Source organism: Xiphophorus hellerii, chromosome 19, assembly GCF_003331165.1.
Source record: "Xiphophorus hellerii strain 12219 chromosome 19, Xiphophorus_hellerii-4.1, whole genome shotgun sequence".
Taxonomy (NCBI): domain Eukaryota; kingdom Metazoa; phylum Chordata; class Actinopteri; order Cyprinodontiformes; family Poeciliidae; genus Xiphophorus; species Xiphophorus hellerii.
Window position 1 is genome coordinate 22571244 of NC_045690.1, and position 16279 is coordinate 22587522.

The following is a 16279-nucleotide window of genomic DNA, read 5'->3' on the forward strand; positions in this document are numbered from 1 at the left end:
GTGGATTGTTGCAAAAGCATGCCCGCCGGTTCCCTTGTCAGTAGGCTAGTTCGTGATCTATTTGTTTGGTCTTTGAAGCCGTAAAGTGACATAAAAGCAAAGCTTTCGTCATCGTTCTAGGAGACCTGGGAGCCGCACCACATCCCCGTGTTGTTCTCTGTGTTCTGCGGCCTCCTGGTGGCAGTGTCGTACCACCTGAGCCGGCAAAGCAGCGACCCCTCTGTCCTCATGTAAGCCTCGGCTGTTTTTTCCCGCGGCTGCAAAATATTAGCGTATTTTTAGGAGCTTGCTTTAAAACATCTGATTTCTCTGTCAGCTGGATTTTGAAACACTAGTGTGGAAATACAAATCACTGCTCTCCTTCTTCAGAGCTGGATGTAGGTCACTGGCTTTATTTTATCAGGTTAAGGAAAGAGAATTTAGTAATCTAAGTGTTTTTTTAACCTTTGCAGTGACTTTTACAGTGATATACAAGTGTGACTGTATCGGCTGCTGCAGCTGCAGCGCCCTCATCCGGCTTTTATTCCTTTTTCTATTCATAAACAAATGGATTTCTACCCATCTGCTTAGCTTTTGCTTATCACAAGTTAAATATTTTGAGCGCATTACAAAGACAGTTGATTATAAAAATACTCAAGTATAATTCAGCAGATTAATCTATATTAAGACGGGGACTTTAACACAGTAATATTAATGAATTCGATTTTAACGTGTTCAAAAATGTTATACTTTTAGTCTTCTTTTTTTTTTCAAAAGAAAGTCCTGAGGTGGAACCATTGTACTGTGTTTCTGGTACGCCTGTAAACCTGACGCGCCAGCGACATCTGCTAACAGCAGCGATGGACGACAAACTTTTTGTCCATCTCTGTTTATTTCCATCTGCACACATGTATATGTAATATTCATGTGACTTTTTTTTCTTTTTTTTTTACAAAAATATTTCTCAAAGACTTACTAGTAGTTTTTAAAGCAATAAACAAAGACAACAAATTCTGCTGAACTAGTGAATTTTTTTTTTATGTCAACCATTACTGGGTACTTGTAATATTGTGGAATTTGAGATAAAAGATAAAGGCATTTGAGGAAAAAATATATAAATTAATTGTGCCCGGGAAGTTATGAGAAGAACTTATTATTTTCTCTTCTTACTTCGCAGCTCACTGATACAGTCCAAGATTTTGCCAAATCTAAAAGACAAGAACCCAGAGGACCCCCTGTCTGAGGTGCAGGACCCTCTGCCGGACAAGCTGAGGGCCTCGGTGGTGAGTCTGGCATCCTGAGCCTTCTAAGCTCTGGTTAGGCGTAGACCAGCCACATGACATTTTGTTAAATACCAATTTCTCATCTCATGCCTGATGTTTCTTTTCAAATGTGTAGAATGAGCGCCTGCAGTCGGACCTGATTGTCTGTGTGGTCATTGCTGTCCTTTACTTTGCCATACATGTCAGCACAGTGTTCATAGCACTCCAGGTACAGTAAAAACGTTAGCTCTGAAAACTACAGTCAATGATTTTTGGAGGAAATGAGTAAAGCTCGCAACATGGCCGCAGACTTTTTCAAAGTCTCGCGCGATTTTTAGGCCTCCATTTGTCCGAGGAGCATCCATGAACAAAACCTTTGACCCCTTGTTTCTGCTTGCGTGTTTGGATTGAGAAGATGTAACGTTTAGGTTTAATGACGGCCTCGTTTTCTCCTCAGCCCTTCCTCAGTTACGTCCTGTACGCTCTGCTGGGGACGGTGGGACTCCTCACCCACTACCTGCTCCCACAAGTTCGCAAGCAGCTGCCCTGGTACTGCTTCTCTCACCCGCTGCTCAAAACAAAGGAGTACTACCAGTTTGAAGTCAGAGGTAAGCAAACGGCGCTCCCTAAAGCTTTGACCCCTTTTTTTTTTTTCATTTTTGAAATTACAGCCGCATATTTCAGTGAAATATATAGAAGTTTTCTGCGATACGCCGTACAATGAAATAAACAGAAATACAAACGGAGCAATGTATTTCTGTTCATGGAGGAAATACGAAAAAACAAAGAGAGTAGATCAATATTTCTTATTAAAATATCGTGGTTTTTTTTTCTTATTTTTATTATTTCCATATATACTCATTGCCTTTTTGTGTTTCTAGACCCATTTATCTGCAGCTCTGGAAAAAATGGAGAGCCCACCTCACTGAACCCTGTTGAAAACCTCCTGGTTGTTCCACCAGATGTTCATTTCTGAACTCTTCCTCAGTTAAAACATCAGCAGTGTTGTTTCTAAATGAATATGAACTTGTTTCCTTTGCACTATTAAAAAAAAACACTGCATCTTTTTCGTTATTTTAACCATTTCTCATTTTCTGCAAATAAACACAACATTTTTGCTTTGAATTTCAGAGACATGTTGTTATTGATTCATAGAATAAAAGAACAATGTTCATTTTACTCAAACACTTACCTATGAAGAGCAAAATCAGACAAAGGGATCATTTTAAGTGGTCTCTTAATTTTTTTCCCCCCAGAGCTGTAGATTGACGTTTAGTTGTTTAAACAATAGTTTAATCGACTTTTGAAAGAAGAGGTGGACCATGCAGGATGTTTTTTTCTTCAAACTTCTCCATTTCATTCAAAACCTTTCTTTATGTCGGCATGTGACATGTTCATTTCGAACTGCAAATGAATGAAATAAACAAGTAGAAACGTGAAAATGTCACCTTTTTTCAAAATTATTTACAGATAAGAAATGAACAACTGGTGTGCATTTGTGTTCACCCCTTTTTATTCTGACACCCCTAACAAAAACCCTTACTTGACCAGCTGCTGTCAAGTCACCTAATTTGTAAATAAACTGTGACAGCAGCTAAAGCAGGACGGCTTTGAGAAGAAATGAACAGCATGAAACACTTTCACAGTATCACGGTATGCCATTTTAAAAACGGGTGCAGCGATTGTAGTTTTCTATCCGATCACCGATTTATTTTTTTACATTTTTTTTCGAAATGCCTGACCTGCCTGTTCGGGTTTTGGCCGTCCCGCCGAGCTGAACTCTGAACCTTTTGTCCCCTCTCAGACGCGGCTCACGTCATGTGGTTTGAAAAGCTCCATGTGTGGCTGCTGTTTGTCGAAAAGAACGTCCTTTACCCGCTCGTCATCCTCAACGAGCTGAGTGGCAGCGCCAGGGAACTCGCCAGTCCAAAGAAACTTGACACAGAGTGAGTAGTCTACATTTTGATGTATTATTCATGTGCTTTTACTTCCATTTCGTCTGTCTGCGACCAAATTTGCAATGGGATATACAACGTTTTGCTTTATTTTAGACACATTTATGGGAAACCCTAGTAATATATGAGTAAAAGAAAAATAGGAAAAAAAATGTTTTATTGCTGTAGTATTAAATCACAAAAAATAAAAATTTAAATTCAACTTTTAATTGAATTAAATTATGAAAACAACAAGGTCACAGATTATGTTCCAATTTTTTTATTTGATTGTTTTTGGGGGGGGGGGGGTTAGAAATTTTCTATTAGTAATCCGTGACTTTCTGTTTTTCTTGTCAAATGCTTCCTGCTAGCTGAAACCTCACAGAAAAGTTGTTCCTCATAAACGACAAAAAAACTATGCCAAATGACACACCGCCTTATATACCGCCGCGTTTATAGATTTGACACATCTGTGAGTAAAATGTTCCTTCAGTGTCTGTATAACAACATCATTTCATAACATGCTGTGCAGATGATTTCATAATATTGGGTGCTTAAACTAAAAAGCTTCATTTCCAGGTGGTTAATAAAAATTTTTTTTAAAAATGAAGCAAGTCAATGTAATGTAAAGTTACAGGGGAAAAGTAACGTACCCGCTCATGACGCAGCGGGACGCTGCAAATTCCACATTATTGATGTCGACATGTAGCCGACGCTTAGAACGAACCCACATCCAGTCCTGCATCCTTACTTTAAAGGCGTAATAATAGGACTTGTTGGTCCACAAAATCCTCCTTTATTTCCTGATACGTAGACATGCATAATAACACCAGCATGCATGTAAAGACAGGAAACGGCGCAAAAGCAGCTCAGGATCGAACCTTTCACCTGCAAACATTCCAGCTGGACTGGGCTTGAAAGTGAGGATATTTATAAACCTGTTGCAATAATCAATTAATCAATTAATCACACAATAAATTAAAATGAAGCTCCGTAATTTCCATTCTGACCATTAATATTTTTTTAAAGGGCAATTCTGTTTACAAAGACGACATGATCCATTTTATTTATGGTTTCAGTTGTGTGTGGGTTTTATTTTTCATCTTTGGTTGTTTAAAATATCTTCCAGTCCTCGTGTTCTCAGTAGTTAAGTGTTCTTAAGACTTAACGAGTGTTAGGTTTGTTCACAAAATGAAAGTTTATCCGTCTGTGAAAGGACGAACTTGCATTATTACGGCATTTTCAAAATGTTCCTTGAAAATGGCCTCAAAACAACAATACTGCCGTTCATCGCAATAATTACCGGGACGATTACATGGACGAGAACTTCGTGTTGACTGCTGAGTACAACCGTGGGCCTCTTAAAAATAACTCTTTTCTTCACGTGGCATTTCTTTCCACATGAAGTAAATTTACTCAGAATAAATGCAGTAAAATGTTGTTTTTTTTGGTGCTTGCTGTGCCAGGGTCGGCGCTCTGATGATCACAGTGGCCGGCCTGAAGCTGCTCCGCTCCAGCTACAGCAGCCCCACCTACCAGTATGTCACCATCCTCTTCACCGTCCTGTTTTTCACCTTCGACTACCGCCATCTGTCCGAGACGCTGCTGCTGGACCTCTTCCTCATGTCCATTGTTTTCAGCAAGGTGAGCGGCAGCAAATCGAAATCCACCGCGACTTTCGGAGGTGTTCATTTGGGACCGTGTTGATGGACAGAACGTGTGTTTTCTCCCTCCTTCTGTCTTTACAGTTGTGGGAGCTTTTTTACAAGCTGCACTTTGTTTACACCTATATCGCTCCGTGGCAAATCACCTGGGGCTCAGCCTTCCATGCCTTCGCTCAGCCCTTCGCCGTGCCTCGTATCCTTCGGCCCTGCACTCAGCCGTTTGACATGTTCGGTTTCAATAATCACTTCGTTAAGCGCGTTGTCATCACGGCGCCTTGACTCGAGCTCGCCCAGATTCCGCCATGCTGTTTGTCCAGGCTGTGGTGTCCGCGGTCTTCTCCACTCCGCTCAACCCTTTCCTCGGCAGCGCCATCTTCATCACCTCCTATGTTCGGCCTGTGAAGTTCTGGGAGCGAGACTACAAGTAGGCAACGCTGTCGTAAGACGGCACCTGTTTGTTCCTGTCTACGCGTTTCTAAGGTGGTTGATTTTTATTTATTTATTTTTTATTTTATTTTGAGCAGCACCAAGAGAGTCGATCACTCGAACACCCGGCTGGCCTCTCAGCTCGACAGAAATCCGGGTGAGTCGTCGTTTTGCGTTGATCTGTTGCCAGAAATCTTGACAGAGACAGACCGTGAGGCTTAAAGTAGTTCTCAAACGGCGAGCTTTGGATTTTTTTATTTTTTTTTGCCTTCCTCGCCACTTTGTACGTCTTTGGAACAATTTAAATTTGTTTCAGATATCAGCATGAACATTTTCCCCCAATGAATTAATTAAATAATTGGCTCAAAGTAATAAAACTGTTCTTACGTTTCTCAGTGTGAGATCACGCTGCATTGCTAAAAGCTAGATATGTTGTAAAGGGGCAGTATTATGTCAAATTGACTGTTTTGAGCTTTACAGAAAGTTATAATGTTATTAAAGTCATACCTGGAGTGTTGCATATTTGAGAAAACCATTATTCTCCGGTGGCAACCATTCAGCTGTGCAAAATCCGTGGGGAGACCAAGCGAGTGCCGCCTTCGAGACGCAGCTCCTCCTTGGAGCTGCAGTTTCCAAGCTTCTGCCTCACATGGTGTCCCTCCTCTGCAAGTCCCCACTCAGCTCCTTCAGACTAGCCAGCAGCAATTAGCAAACACCTGCTGGAACTGAGCATGCGCTGAGCTCATTAGAGGAGCTACTTCTCAGTGAAATGCTGATAAAAACGTTGTTAAAGGGTTAACAGAGGAGCCATGCTGTGATGACTTCCTGAAGGCGGAGTTTCAGGAAGAGCAGGAGTTTTTATAGCGGCAGAGGCCCAATTACAAAGCGTTAATTTACAAAGTCAAATTTAATATTTAATACATATAGCATTTTTAGAACAACTGATGGCAACATGACTTAATTGTGCTCTAAAATCTCACTATGTGCCTTGAAAACACAACAGTACTGCCGCTTCAAGGCCTCTTTTACACATCTCTACCATGTTTGCGCAGCCTCTAAAATGCGCCTTTTCATTTCGCCTTTTCTCAGGATCGGACGACAACAACTTGAACTCGATCTTCTACGAGCATCTCACTCGCTCCCTGCAGCACAGCCTGTGTGGAGACCTCCTGCTGGGCCGCTGGGGGAACTTCAGCACGGGGGATTGCTTCATCCTGGCGTCCGACTACCTGAACGCCTTGGTGCACCTCATCGAGATCGGCAACGGCCTGGTCACCTTCCAGCTCCGGGGCCTGGAGTTCAGAGGTGAGGCTGGAGATTTGGTAGCGGCGTTGTGGCCTCTAAAATGATGTCTGTTTTCTAAATAACGGAGAATCTGACGGAAAAATGACTCAGGAGGAAGGAAAAAAGACAAAACTTTTATTAATCGTCTCGTACTGTCCATTATTAACCGGTTAATCCAAAAAATAATCAACACCTCAGCTCTCCACTGTATTGCTGTTGAGTGCTGTTGTTGTATAAGCAAGACTTGGGTGCTGAATGTGCTGATTATTTTTATCCAATTAATTGATTAATCGCCGGAATAATCGATTACTAAAATAATGGTTGATTTGCCTGAATGAGGCTGAGTCCTTTCTTTGTTTACTAGCTCTTCTGTTGTTGTTGTTGTTGTTGTTTTCTCTCCTTTCTAAGATTTTGAAAAATAAATAACATGTAAACAATTACTCAGCAAGTTTAGATCCAAATGAGCTAAAAAAAACACAAATATATGAATAAATGATTTTACTACCTCAGTTTAACGCTTTATTGCAGTGGAAAACACACCTGGCTGCTGTTTATCAGCGTGATTCTAAGTCAATTATCTCGAGGGTTTGTGCTACACAGCGGACCTGATGAAACGGCAGCGGCGCCAGCAGCATGTGACGCCGTGAACCTTTTGACACAGTCACCAGCTTGTCAGCTTCTTTATCTGTAAACCCGACAACGTCTTGTTTTTCAAAGCATGATATAGTGAAGTGGTGTGGAAAAGGTTGCTTAGCTAGTAGTCTGTACAATAGAAGAGGAATTAGCTCCCTATTGTAGTAAAGCCAGAGTTTAAGGGGGTTTTATCGTCATGGAAATAAACGCTTGAAAATCTCAACTTATTTATGGACAGCAGAAGTTAAAAGTCATCACTCTCCTTCTCATTTGTGATTGTTCCCGTTTTGTTCTTTTAGGTACTTACTGCCAGCAGAGGGAAGTGGAGGCCATCACCGAGGGAGTGGAGGAAGACGAGGGCTGCTGCTGCTGCGAGCCGGGCCACCTCCCTCACATCCTGTCCTTCAACGCTGCCTTCGGTCAGCGCTGGCTGGCCTGGGAGGTTCTGGTCACCAAATATGTTCTGGAGGGCTACAGCATCACCGACAACAGCGCCGCCTCCATGCTGCAGGTGTTCGACCTGCGGCGCATCCTCACCACTTACTATGTTAAGGTTGGTTTTCTCATTTGTGTTCATTTTTTTTGTGTGTGTGGGGGCGGGGTTTTTCGTTTGTTTGTTTTTTTTCATTTTTTGACATTTTGGACGACGCTGCATACGTTCTGATCAAAACAGCGTGGCACGACTATATAAAACATGCTGTTTTCTTTTGTTCATTTCTGTCATGTCACAGGTCTTAAATTTCAATCAAAATGGCTTAATTTTTTTTTTTACTTATTTGGCCTTAAATATGTTAATTCAGGTCTTAATTTGTTTGGCCTACCAGGACTATTCAATTTTTAATGTGTAGTTTTTTGGGGGGTTTTTCACACGCAGTTCTGTGACTCAGCGGTTCAGGTCACAGCTAACTAGCTCTTAATATATCCTAGCTAAAAGCTAGCCAGCTAACTTTTTTGCGACTAAGTGTAAATTTATTGGCAGTTGGCTGGACAACGTTCGTGTTCGCCAGTGGCTCACTGCTGTTGCTAAGCTACACGATGCTACGTGCATCCTTATCACAAAAGCTTGACACTATAAAATATTTGATTTTCTTTTGTACATTTCTGTCGTGCTACAGGTCTGAAATTTCATTCTTTCTGAAAAACGCCTGAGGTTTAAGTTGGCGAAGCCGCTGTTTGAAGACACTTTGATGATTCAGTTGATTGTCTGAAAGTTGAGAACAGATCTGAACTTGTCGCTCTCTGGGCTCAGGGTATCATCTACTATGTGATTGCTTCACCCAAGCTGGAGGAATGGCTGTCTAATGAGACCATGAAAGAGGGCCTGCGAGGATGTGGCGAGAGGAACTACGTGGACCTGGATCCCACCTTTAATCCAAACATCGACGAGGACTACGACCACCGGCTGGCGGGCATCTCCAGAGACAGTTTCTGTGGCGTCTACCTGGGATGGATCCAGTACTGTAACTCTCAAAGGGCTAAGGTATGCCTCAAAAAAATACATCTGATCAGATTCAAATCTTTTCTGCGTATGATTTATGTTGTTTGTTTGTTTCTGCACAGTTTGGTTTGTGTTGAAGCTGATGGGAGGGAATGCTTTGTTGCTTAACACACCTGGTCTGATCCAGCTGTAAACATTTTGGATTTGATCAGACGTTAAAACAACAGCTGACTCCACCTGCTATGAAGCCTAACGGGACTTTCCTGTTTCTGCTTCGTCCTGCAGCCGCTCAACGGTGACAAGGACTCGCCTCTCGTGCTGCTCTGCTTCGGCCTGTGCGTCCTGGGAAGGAGAGCGCTGGGAACGGCAGCGCATCACATGTCCAGGTTGTCTAGTCATCTTTTTTATGCCAAGTGAATGATTTACAACGCCTGCGCAGCATGCTGTGTGTTTTAAAAGCTAAACAGCAGCGGGAGGGGGATTCCTCGTCCCCCGTGACTTTTGTAAATTTTGTCACAAGCTTTTAAAGTGTCCAGTTGTGTGTGATTTGATTTCACTGTAATTGCAGCTGTTCAGCAGTTATAGCGAGTTAACTATTTTACAAACGGAAAAAATCCAAACATTTTTCCATTTGTATGAATACTTCTGCAGCACGTGAGCACTAACGGTTGAATGGTGGAATGGTTTAGATGAAAATAAATTTGTGTGTTAGAACGGCCCAGTCAAAGTCCTGAACTAAATCCAATTGAGAATATTTACTTTGTAAAAACCCACATTAAATTTATCCGGTTATTGAAAAACAGCATTGGTCTATTACATTCCATCCCAGTAAAATACACTAACTTTGTATTCGGATGATGGCAAAATGTGAAAAAGTTTGATTGGTGTGATTATTTTTTCTACACACTGTGAACACTAGACGGATAGCAGCATTTAAAACTTCCATCTCTTCTTTCGGATTTCCCTCTCAGCAATCTGGAGTCTTTCCTTTATGGACTGCATGCATTATTTAAAGGAGACTTCCGCATCTCTTCCGTGCGAGACGAGTGGATCTTCGCAGACATGGAGCTGCTCAGGAAAGTTGTGGTGCCTGGAATCCGAATGTCTCTTAAATTACACCAGGTGAGCGAGGCTGTAACAGGGTTTTCGCACATACTTAAAAAGTCTTAAATTCATGTATCTAAAATTAAGGCCTTAAAATGTCTTGCATTCATAAAAGTTTATTTAAATGTTGTCATGGCAGGACTGTTTAATCTTGCATATTTTACGTTTTGTTTTTTTTTTCATTCCTTTCGGTGACTCCAGGGAATTCAGGCTACTAGCTGCTAATATACACTTGCTAGCTAACTAGTGTATACCCTCAAGTTGAAGGAAAATATTTATCAGTAACATAATACCGTTTCTAGCTAGCTAGCTAGAAAGGGAATCAGCCAGCCCTTGCTAGCAACCCTAAAATGTACCCTAATATATACAGTTATTGAGAGTATATACTAGATAGCTAGGAAGGGTGTGTTAGGGTAGCTAGCAAGGGCTAGCTGATATCCTTGCGAGCTAACCAGCTAGCCATAAATGGTATTAGGCTATTGATAAATATTTTCCTTCAACTTGAGAGTATATACTAGCTAGCTAGTAAGGGTTATCAGATTAAATATTTTCCTTTAACTTGAGAGTTATATGGTACTTTGTCTTGATCTATCACATACAACCCTAATAAAATATACTACGTTTGTATTCAGAAAAAAAGTGAAAAAGTGTGATTGGTATGAATACTTTTTGCAACACATGAGCGCTAAGACCCTCCTCCTGACTGATTGGTTGTTTCTGACCAAACGGTGTATTTGTGTAGTTAGCACTGGGAGCACTGGGAGAAGGCGGAGGAGCTTGGTCATTTCACAGATTAACTGTCTCAGTCAATTCTATTTTTTACAGATTTTGACAAATACGTAAAAAACAGATTATTTTATAAAAAAGTTGTAAGGCTCAACTGAGACGCCATCTCATCATCCGCTGGTGCGTTTCTCCTGCAGGACCACTTCACGTCCCCCGACGAGTACGACGAGCCGGCTATTCTCTACGAGGCCATCTCGTCGCACCAGCAGAACCTGGTCATCGCTCACGAGGGCGACCCGGCCTGGAGGAGCGCCGTGCTGTCCAACGCCCCGTCGCTCCTCGCCCTGCGCCACGTGCTGGACGAAGGCACCAACGAGTACAAGATCATCATGCTCAATCGCCGGTTCCTCAGCTTCCGCGTCATCAAGGTGGCACCAGTTCGAACCGGAATCAGCCACCCGTCGTTGTTCGACACGCTGATTTAACGAGAATCTCCTGCTTTTGCGGGACAGGTGAACAAGGAATGCGTCCGAGGCCTCTGGGCCGGGCAGCAGCAGGAGCTGGTGTTCCTGAGAAACAGAAATCCTGAGCGTGGGAGCATCCAGAACGCCAAGCAGGCCCTGCGGAACATGATCAACTCGTCCTGCGACCAGCCCATTGGGTATCCCATCTACGTGTCTCCGCTGACCACCTCCTACTGCAACACACACCCGCAGCTCGGACACATCCTGGGAGGGCCCATCAGCATCGCCAACATCCGCAACTTTGTCGTCAGCACCTGGCACAGGTTCCGGGACGCTTATGGAAACCCACTTCCACATCAGCACGTTACTGATGTGCTAGTTGTGTGTGTGTGTGTGTGTTAAATATATTGGGTAAAAATGAGACCAAAAGCCTTTTTCGTTGCAGGTTAAGGAAAGGTTGTGGTGCCGGCTGTAACAGTGGAGGGAATATCGAGGATTCGGACGCAGGGGGGTTGTCGTGCGGCAGCGGGAATGGGACGGGAGGAGATTCTCACCAGAGCTCAGTGTCACACAGTGGAACCACCGGACCCGCTCCCCCTCACTCTTACCAGCCCCATTCACTAGGTGAGGCGACTATTTTAAGATGTTTGCCACATAACTGTCCACTGGTTTTAGTGGAATTTTATGTAAGTCAATTAAAAAAAATACTTTATTTATTCTAAAGAGAAATTAAATGGTGTTGTAAATCATATGATCCACGTGTCTTCAAAGAGTCGCTGTGATGCTGTGGTAGCAGTCAGTCTAGCAATGAATCTAACGAGGCCTCTGACTGAAGACTGTTGCTGTATAAATGTCTTACAGCTCAGTATCTGGGCAATGTTCCACAGCAGCATTTCCTGCTTTTGAGACACGATTGTTAAAAAAAAGAAAGAAAAAACACCTGGTTGCCGTGGTTATGCATCATAGCTTTCTGAATGCAAAGATCCTTCCAGCTTCTTTGATAGCCCAAGGCGCACATGTAAAAGAGTGACCAACATCCCGTCATTGCTACTTAACTTACACTAACATAAATAAATCATCCAAAACTGCCTGTCTGTTAAGAGCAGTTATTAAACACCCTTTGGATATATTTTTATTTACAGTTACAAAAGTCTAGTTTGGTTGTTTCAATGCAATTTTTTCACTTTTAGTTTATTTTTTGAGCAGACAAAATTAAATCAAACTCAATCAATTTATTGATAAACTTTAAAAGATTTTTAAAAATAAAATGCGTTTTCAGTTTGACAGTTTTGGAAAAGTTTGAGCATCCCTGACAAATGCTGAAATTGCAGCTTTTGTTACATTTTCAGACGGTACGGTTCAAACGAACCAAACCTTTTGAAAAACCTGTTCCCCTCCTCGCCTGTGGTGGCGCTGCACCAAGAACTACTGAAGGAAATGACAAAAACTGCAGAAGAAGACACTGAGCGCGACTTCCTTCTTCAGGAAATGAAAACAAAAACAGAGTGGCATCAGATTTGAGCATTTCTAGGATTTCTCTTTTGTCTTTGGTAAAAGACCACGAGCCATTTCTTCCTCTTGCGCATTATTTTGGTTTTACTTACCCAGAATGCCCTGCGTTACAATCGGCTTCCTGCTTTTGAAGCACTTTCCAGTCTGCTTGGTATTTGACCTGCGCCAGAGTTCACTTCAACCGAACCGAGACTTAGGCTTTTAGGCAGACCACAGTTTGCTTTTTTTGGTCCGTATCAGAGTTCGTTGGGCGTTCACACCTCCCCAAACAAACCGGACTTTTAAAGACAAACAAACTAGAGTTCGATTATTGCGGGCCAAACAGGGCTGGTGTCAGTGCATCTCTAAGCTGCTCCATTGTAGCTCCTTCTGAATGTTTAGGGTTCTCCTGCTGGAAGCTGAACCTTTACCAGAGTTACCATAGGCCTCTTGGCGACTTCACTAATTAATGCTCTCATTGCCCAGTTTGCCATTTTAAATGGAAGGCCATGTGCCGGAAGGGCTGTTGGGTAATATTCTTTCTAATTTCAGATGATAGATTGAACAGACAGACCATGTTCTGTGTTCCTTAGTCCTCACGACGCGGTTTCCTTAATGTTCTCTAAGTCCTTCCCAGAACAGCTGTTCTGTTTCTGAGATTAAATAACGCCGCCGGCTTTTCGCACGTCTTATAAACAAAACTTATTGGATCTGCTTTGAACCTCCGCGTCCAGGCACCAGCCAGAGCTCCCAGTCGGTTCAGTCCGGTCTGGTTCGTCAGTCCCCGGCCCGCGCCTCCATGGCCAGCCAGTCCTCGTCCTACCGCTACAGCAGCAGCCGTCATTCGTCGCTGCGCACCTCCGCCACGGGCCTGGAGCCCTGCCGCCGTTCCTCCACCAGCCAGCTGTCCCTGCGCACGCTGCCCACCTCCCTGCAGCTGCGGCTGGGCTCCACGTCTGACCCCGCCGGCCCGTCCTCCTCCCTCTCCAGCCACAGCATCCCGCCCTGCAAGCGTCACACCCTGGTGGGCCTGCTGGGAAACGACGGTGTGTGCAGCGCCGTGACGGACCCACTCAGCCAGCTCCACAACCACCACCACTACCCGCAGCAGCACAACCCCACCGTCTCCACAGTACGAAGAGACGACATCTCGTACAGAGTCCAGGTTTGGGGCTTTTTTTTTTTTTTAAGATGATGTATTATGCAAAAGGCACTCTTTTGTCCATTTGGGTTTCCTGCGCTTCTAAAAGCAGACCAAGCACTTAAAAAAACCCACCCAACCATTTTTCGGTAATACGTTAATGTTTTTTGGTGTCTGGAAAAAGAGCTGTGTCAAAAACCTCCAGAAAGTAACGTCACAAATCAGCAGGCACTGCCCGTTACCTAGCAACCTCAGCGGAGCTTCAGTATGTTTGGTCAGCTGGTTTTATCACTTGAAATGGCTGCTGGAAAAGATAAGTGTTTTACTGTTGACTTATCATCCAGAAACAACGTGCTACATTCTTGTTGGTTGTGCAGGAGGCTCCACTTCTGCTTTTCAAAGATGTACGGTTGTACAATTGCGCATCTGTTTGCAGCCGTTTTCATGTGCGAGTGTAGACATTGAGTTGGGGGGGCGTGGCCAGCAGCAGATTATTTGGAACTTAAACTGTTCAAGGAAGCATGATAGGTCACCTTGAAATATAAGACATTCTAGCGCTACGCTTGTCAGATTTGTGTGTTTGTGAATTTATCAGCTCTGATTTAAGTCTGTGTTTTTTTTTAGATCGTGGACGTGACTCAGGTGTTGGAGAACATCAACCTGCCGAAGCGGAAGGAGCTGCTGTGGCCCGACGAGGCGATGAGACTGAGGGCAGGACGGACCTGCTGGAGGGACTGGAGCCCCGTCGAGGGCATGGAAGGTCATGTAAGTCGGCCGTGAACGTTACTGTGTTCAGCTACAAAATCCGAATTTTTCCCGTTAGAATTAGGGGCGGGCGATATGGACTTTAAGTTTTATCACGATATTTTGTGGTGCTATTGTGATAACGATAAATATGACGATAAGAATATTTATTACTTCTTTTTTAGTCAACTGTAGGACTGTGACTGCATGGAGTGTGTTATTTTGACTTTATTGTCATTTGACTTTTCCTTGTAGCATTATGACTTTATTCTGGTAATATTTCAACGTTGTCATCATATGTTCACTCTGGCAGTATTATGTCTTATGGTATTATTACGACATTTTTTCTCATGTTATTACAACTTTATTCTGAAAATATTACAACATTTTGACGTAAACTTTGTTCTTGTATTATTATGACTTTATTGTGACTTTTTCTTGCAATATTATGACTTTTTTTCTCGTAATAAAACTTTTTTTTCGTAGCCTGGCTCTAATACTCTTGTCGTACACAAGAGGCAAGATTTTATTTTTTTCTTAATTTTTTTGTTCATTACTTTTAAGTTGACTAAAGTCACCTAATTACATTAGCAGCCACCCAGCGTTAAAAAAAAGAATAAAATACTCCCGTTTCCTCTCCATACTTGCCTCATAAATGTGATTGGCTGCTTCTTCTCACTGACGCACTTCCTGTGTCGCCCCCTGCAGGTGATTCACCGGTGGTTGCCTTGTAGCCGAGACCCAGCCAGTCGCTCCCACATCAACAAGACCATCCTGCTGGTACAGGTGGAAGATAAACTAGTGCCCATCATTGATACTGGGGTCATCGAGTTGGGTGCCGAGGTTTGAGACTATTCAGCCAAGCACACGCAGCCGCACGCAATGACCAGGTTGCTTGTGTGGCGACACCCAGGCCTCCTCCCACCCTACACCCTCCACCCTCCACCCTCCACCGCCCTCTGGCTTTTCAGCAGGATGCCAGATCCTGCAGACAATGTGGAAATGGGAGCTTCCCCCCTCGCTCCCGTTCCTCAGCGCCGAGGGGGAAAGGAAGCCAGGGAAACGTGCAAACGCGGGCAGAGTCTCCATTCGTCGTACACGCTTTGCTGCATCCACGGTATCTGCCTTGCGTCGCATCTCAGAAATGCTGCATGACGGTAAACAACGCTTACATTAAGTTATTCTTTGCTGCTGGTGATTTCATTTCTATGCACCGCATCTATGGTTTTCTTAGATTTTTTTTATTATTATTATTATTACAAAGCGTAAGACCAGAGGAGTTGTTTTTTTTTGCCAAATAATTCTGTTTATGATTTGCTATGGTTTCATACAAGTTAAAGCTTTCTCTCACTTTATTATTATTATTTTTTTGGGCTGCCAAGACTGCAGAGGAAGTTATGCAGAACGGAGACAAGTGGGTCCCCAAGCAACTCTGCTTGATTGTTGTCATTCCTTTTTGTGGATTAGTTAGATTTCTTTTTTTTTTTTTTTTGCAAGATTACGCTGCGCAAAGAATTAAACAACTTGCACTACTTTTTCTTTTTTTTTTTTTTTTTACAGTGATGCACTACAATCTTTAGATCACGTTTTATTTATTACAGACTCTGAATGACCATGGTTACCGATGCCTTGGGGAATGACGAAATGCAATCATTATTCTGTTTTCGGACATTTTTGTTTCGATTTTTTTCAGTTTGATAAACTTGAAAATAACTTTTTACTGTATATGAATTTATCTATACATATATATATTTACACAAATATATATATATATATATATATATAATGTCTATATCTAAAAGATTTTGTTTTCGATATTTATTACTGTGAACATAGTATTTTTTTTTTTTCCTTTTGGGACAAAGCTTAATGTATTAAGGACCATCAGTTGAAAACAAGATGCCGCTTTTTTTCGATGGACTGTTTCACTATTTAACTTGATTCTTTTCTATATGGAGAAATAAAAAGTTTGATTTATTGTTCTCTTTA

At 42.6% G+C, this 16279-nt stretch overlaps 1 protein-coding gene across 3 annotated transcripts in view; it reads left to right on the top strand.

The window, feature by feature from the left end:
* Nucleotides 1-16279, top strand: part of pcnx1 (pecanex 1) — a 41097-nt gene extending 24818 nt beyond the window's left edge. For 2 of the 3 annotated variants that reach the window (XM_032547121.1, XM_032547122.1), the window contains exons 17-36: nt 121-230; nt 1157-1262; nt 1378-1470; nt 1699-1849; nt 3046-3187; nt 4642-4819; nt 4924-5032; nt 5134-5263; nt 5364-5422; nt 6355-6570; nt 7482-7735; nt 8432-8662; nt 8906-9006; nt 9592-9742; nt 10648-10878; nt 10963-11237; nt 11360-11538; nt 13140-13570; nt 14171-14311; nt 14999-16279. In XM_032547121.1, the coding sequence (XP_032403012.1) occupies nt 121-230; nt 1157-1262; nt 1378-1470; nt 1699-1849; nt 3046-3187; nt 4642-4819; nt 4924-5032; nt 5134-5263; nt 5364-5422; nt 6355-6570; nt 7482-7735; nt 8432-8662; nt 8906-9006; nt 9592-9742; nt 10648-10878; nt 10963-11237; nt 11360-11538; nt 13140-13570; nt 14171-14311; nt 14999-15139 (3429 nt within the window). In that variant the 3' untranslated portion in view covers nt 15140-16279. The remainder of the gene's footprint in view (nt 1-120; nt 231-1156; nt 1263-1377; nt 1471-1698; nt 1850-3045; nt 3188-4641; nt 4820-4923; nt 5033-5133; nt 5264-5363; nt 5423-6354; nt 6571-7481; nt 7736-8431; nt 8663-8905; nt 9007-9591; nt 9743-10647; nt 10879-10962; nt 11238-11359; nt 11539-13139; nt 13571-14170; nt 14312-14998) is intronic. The other variant, XM_032547123.1, reaches the window with a different exon arrangement.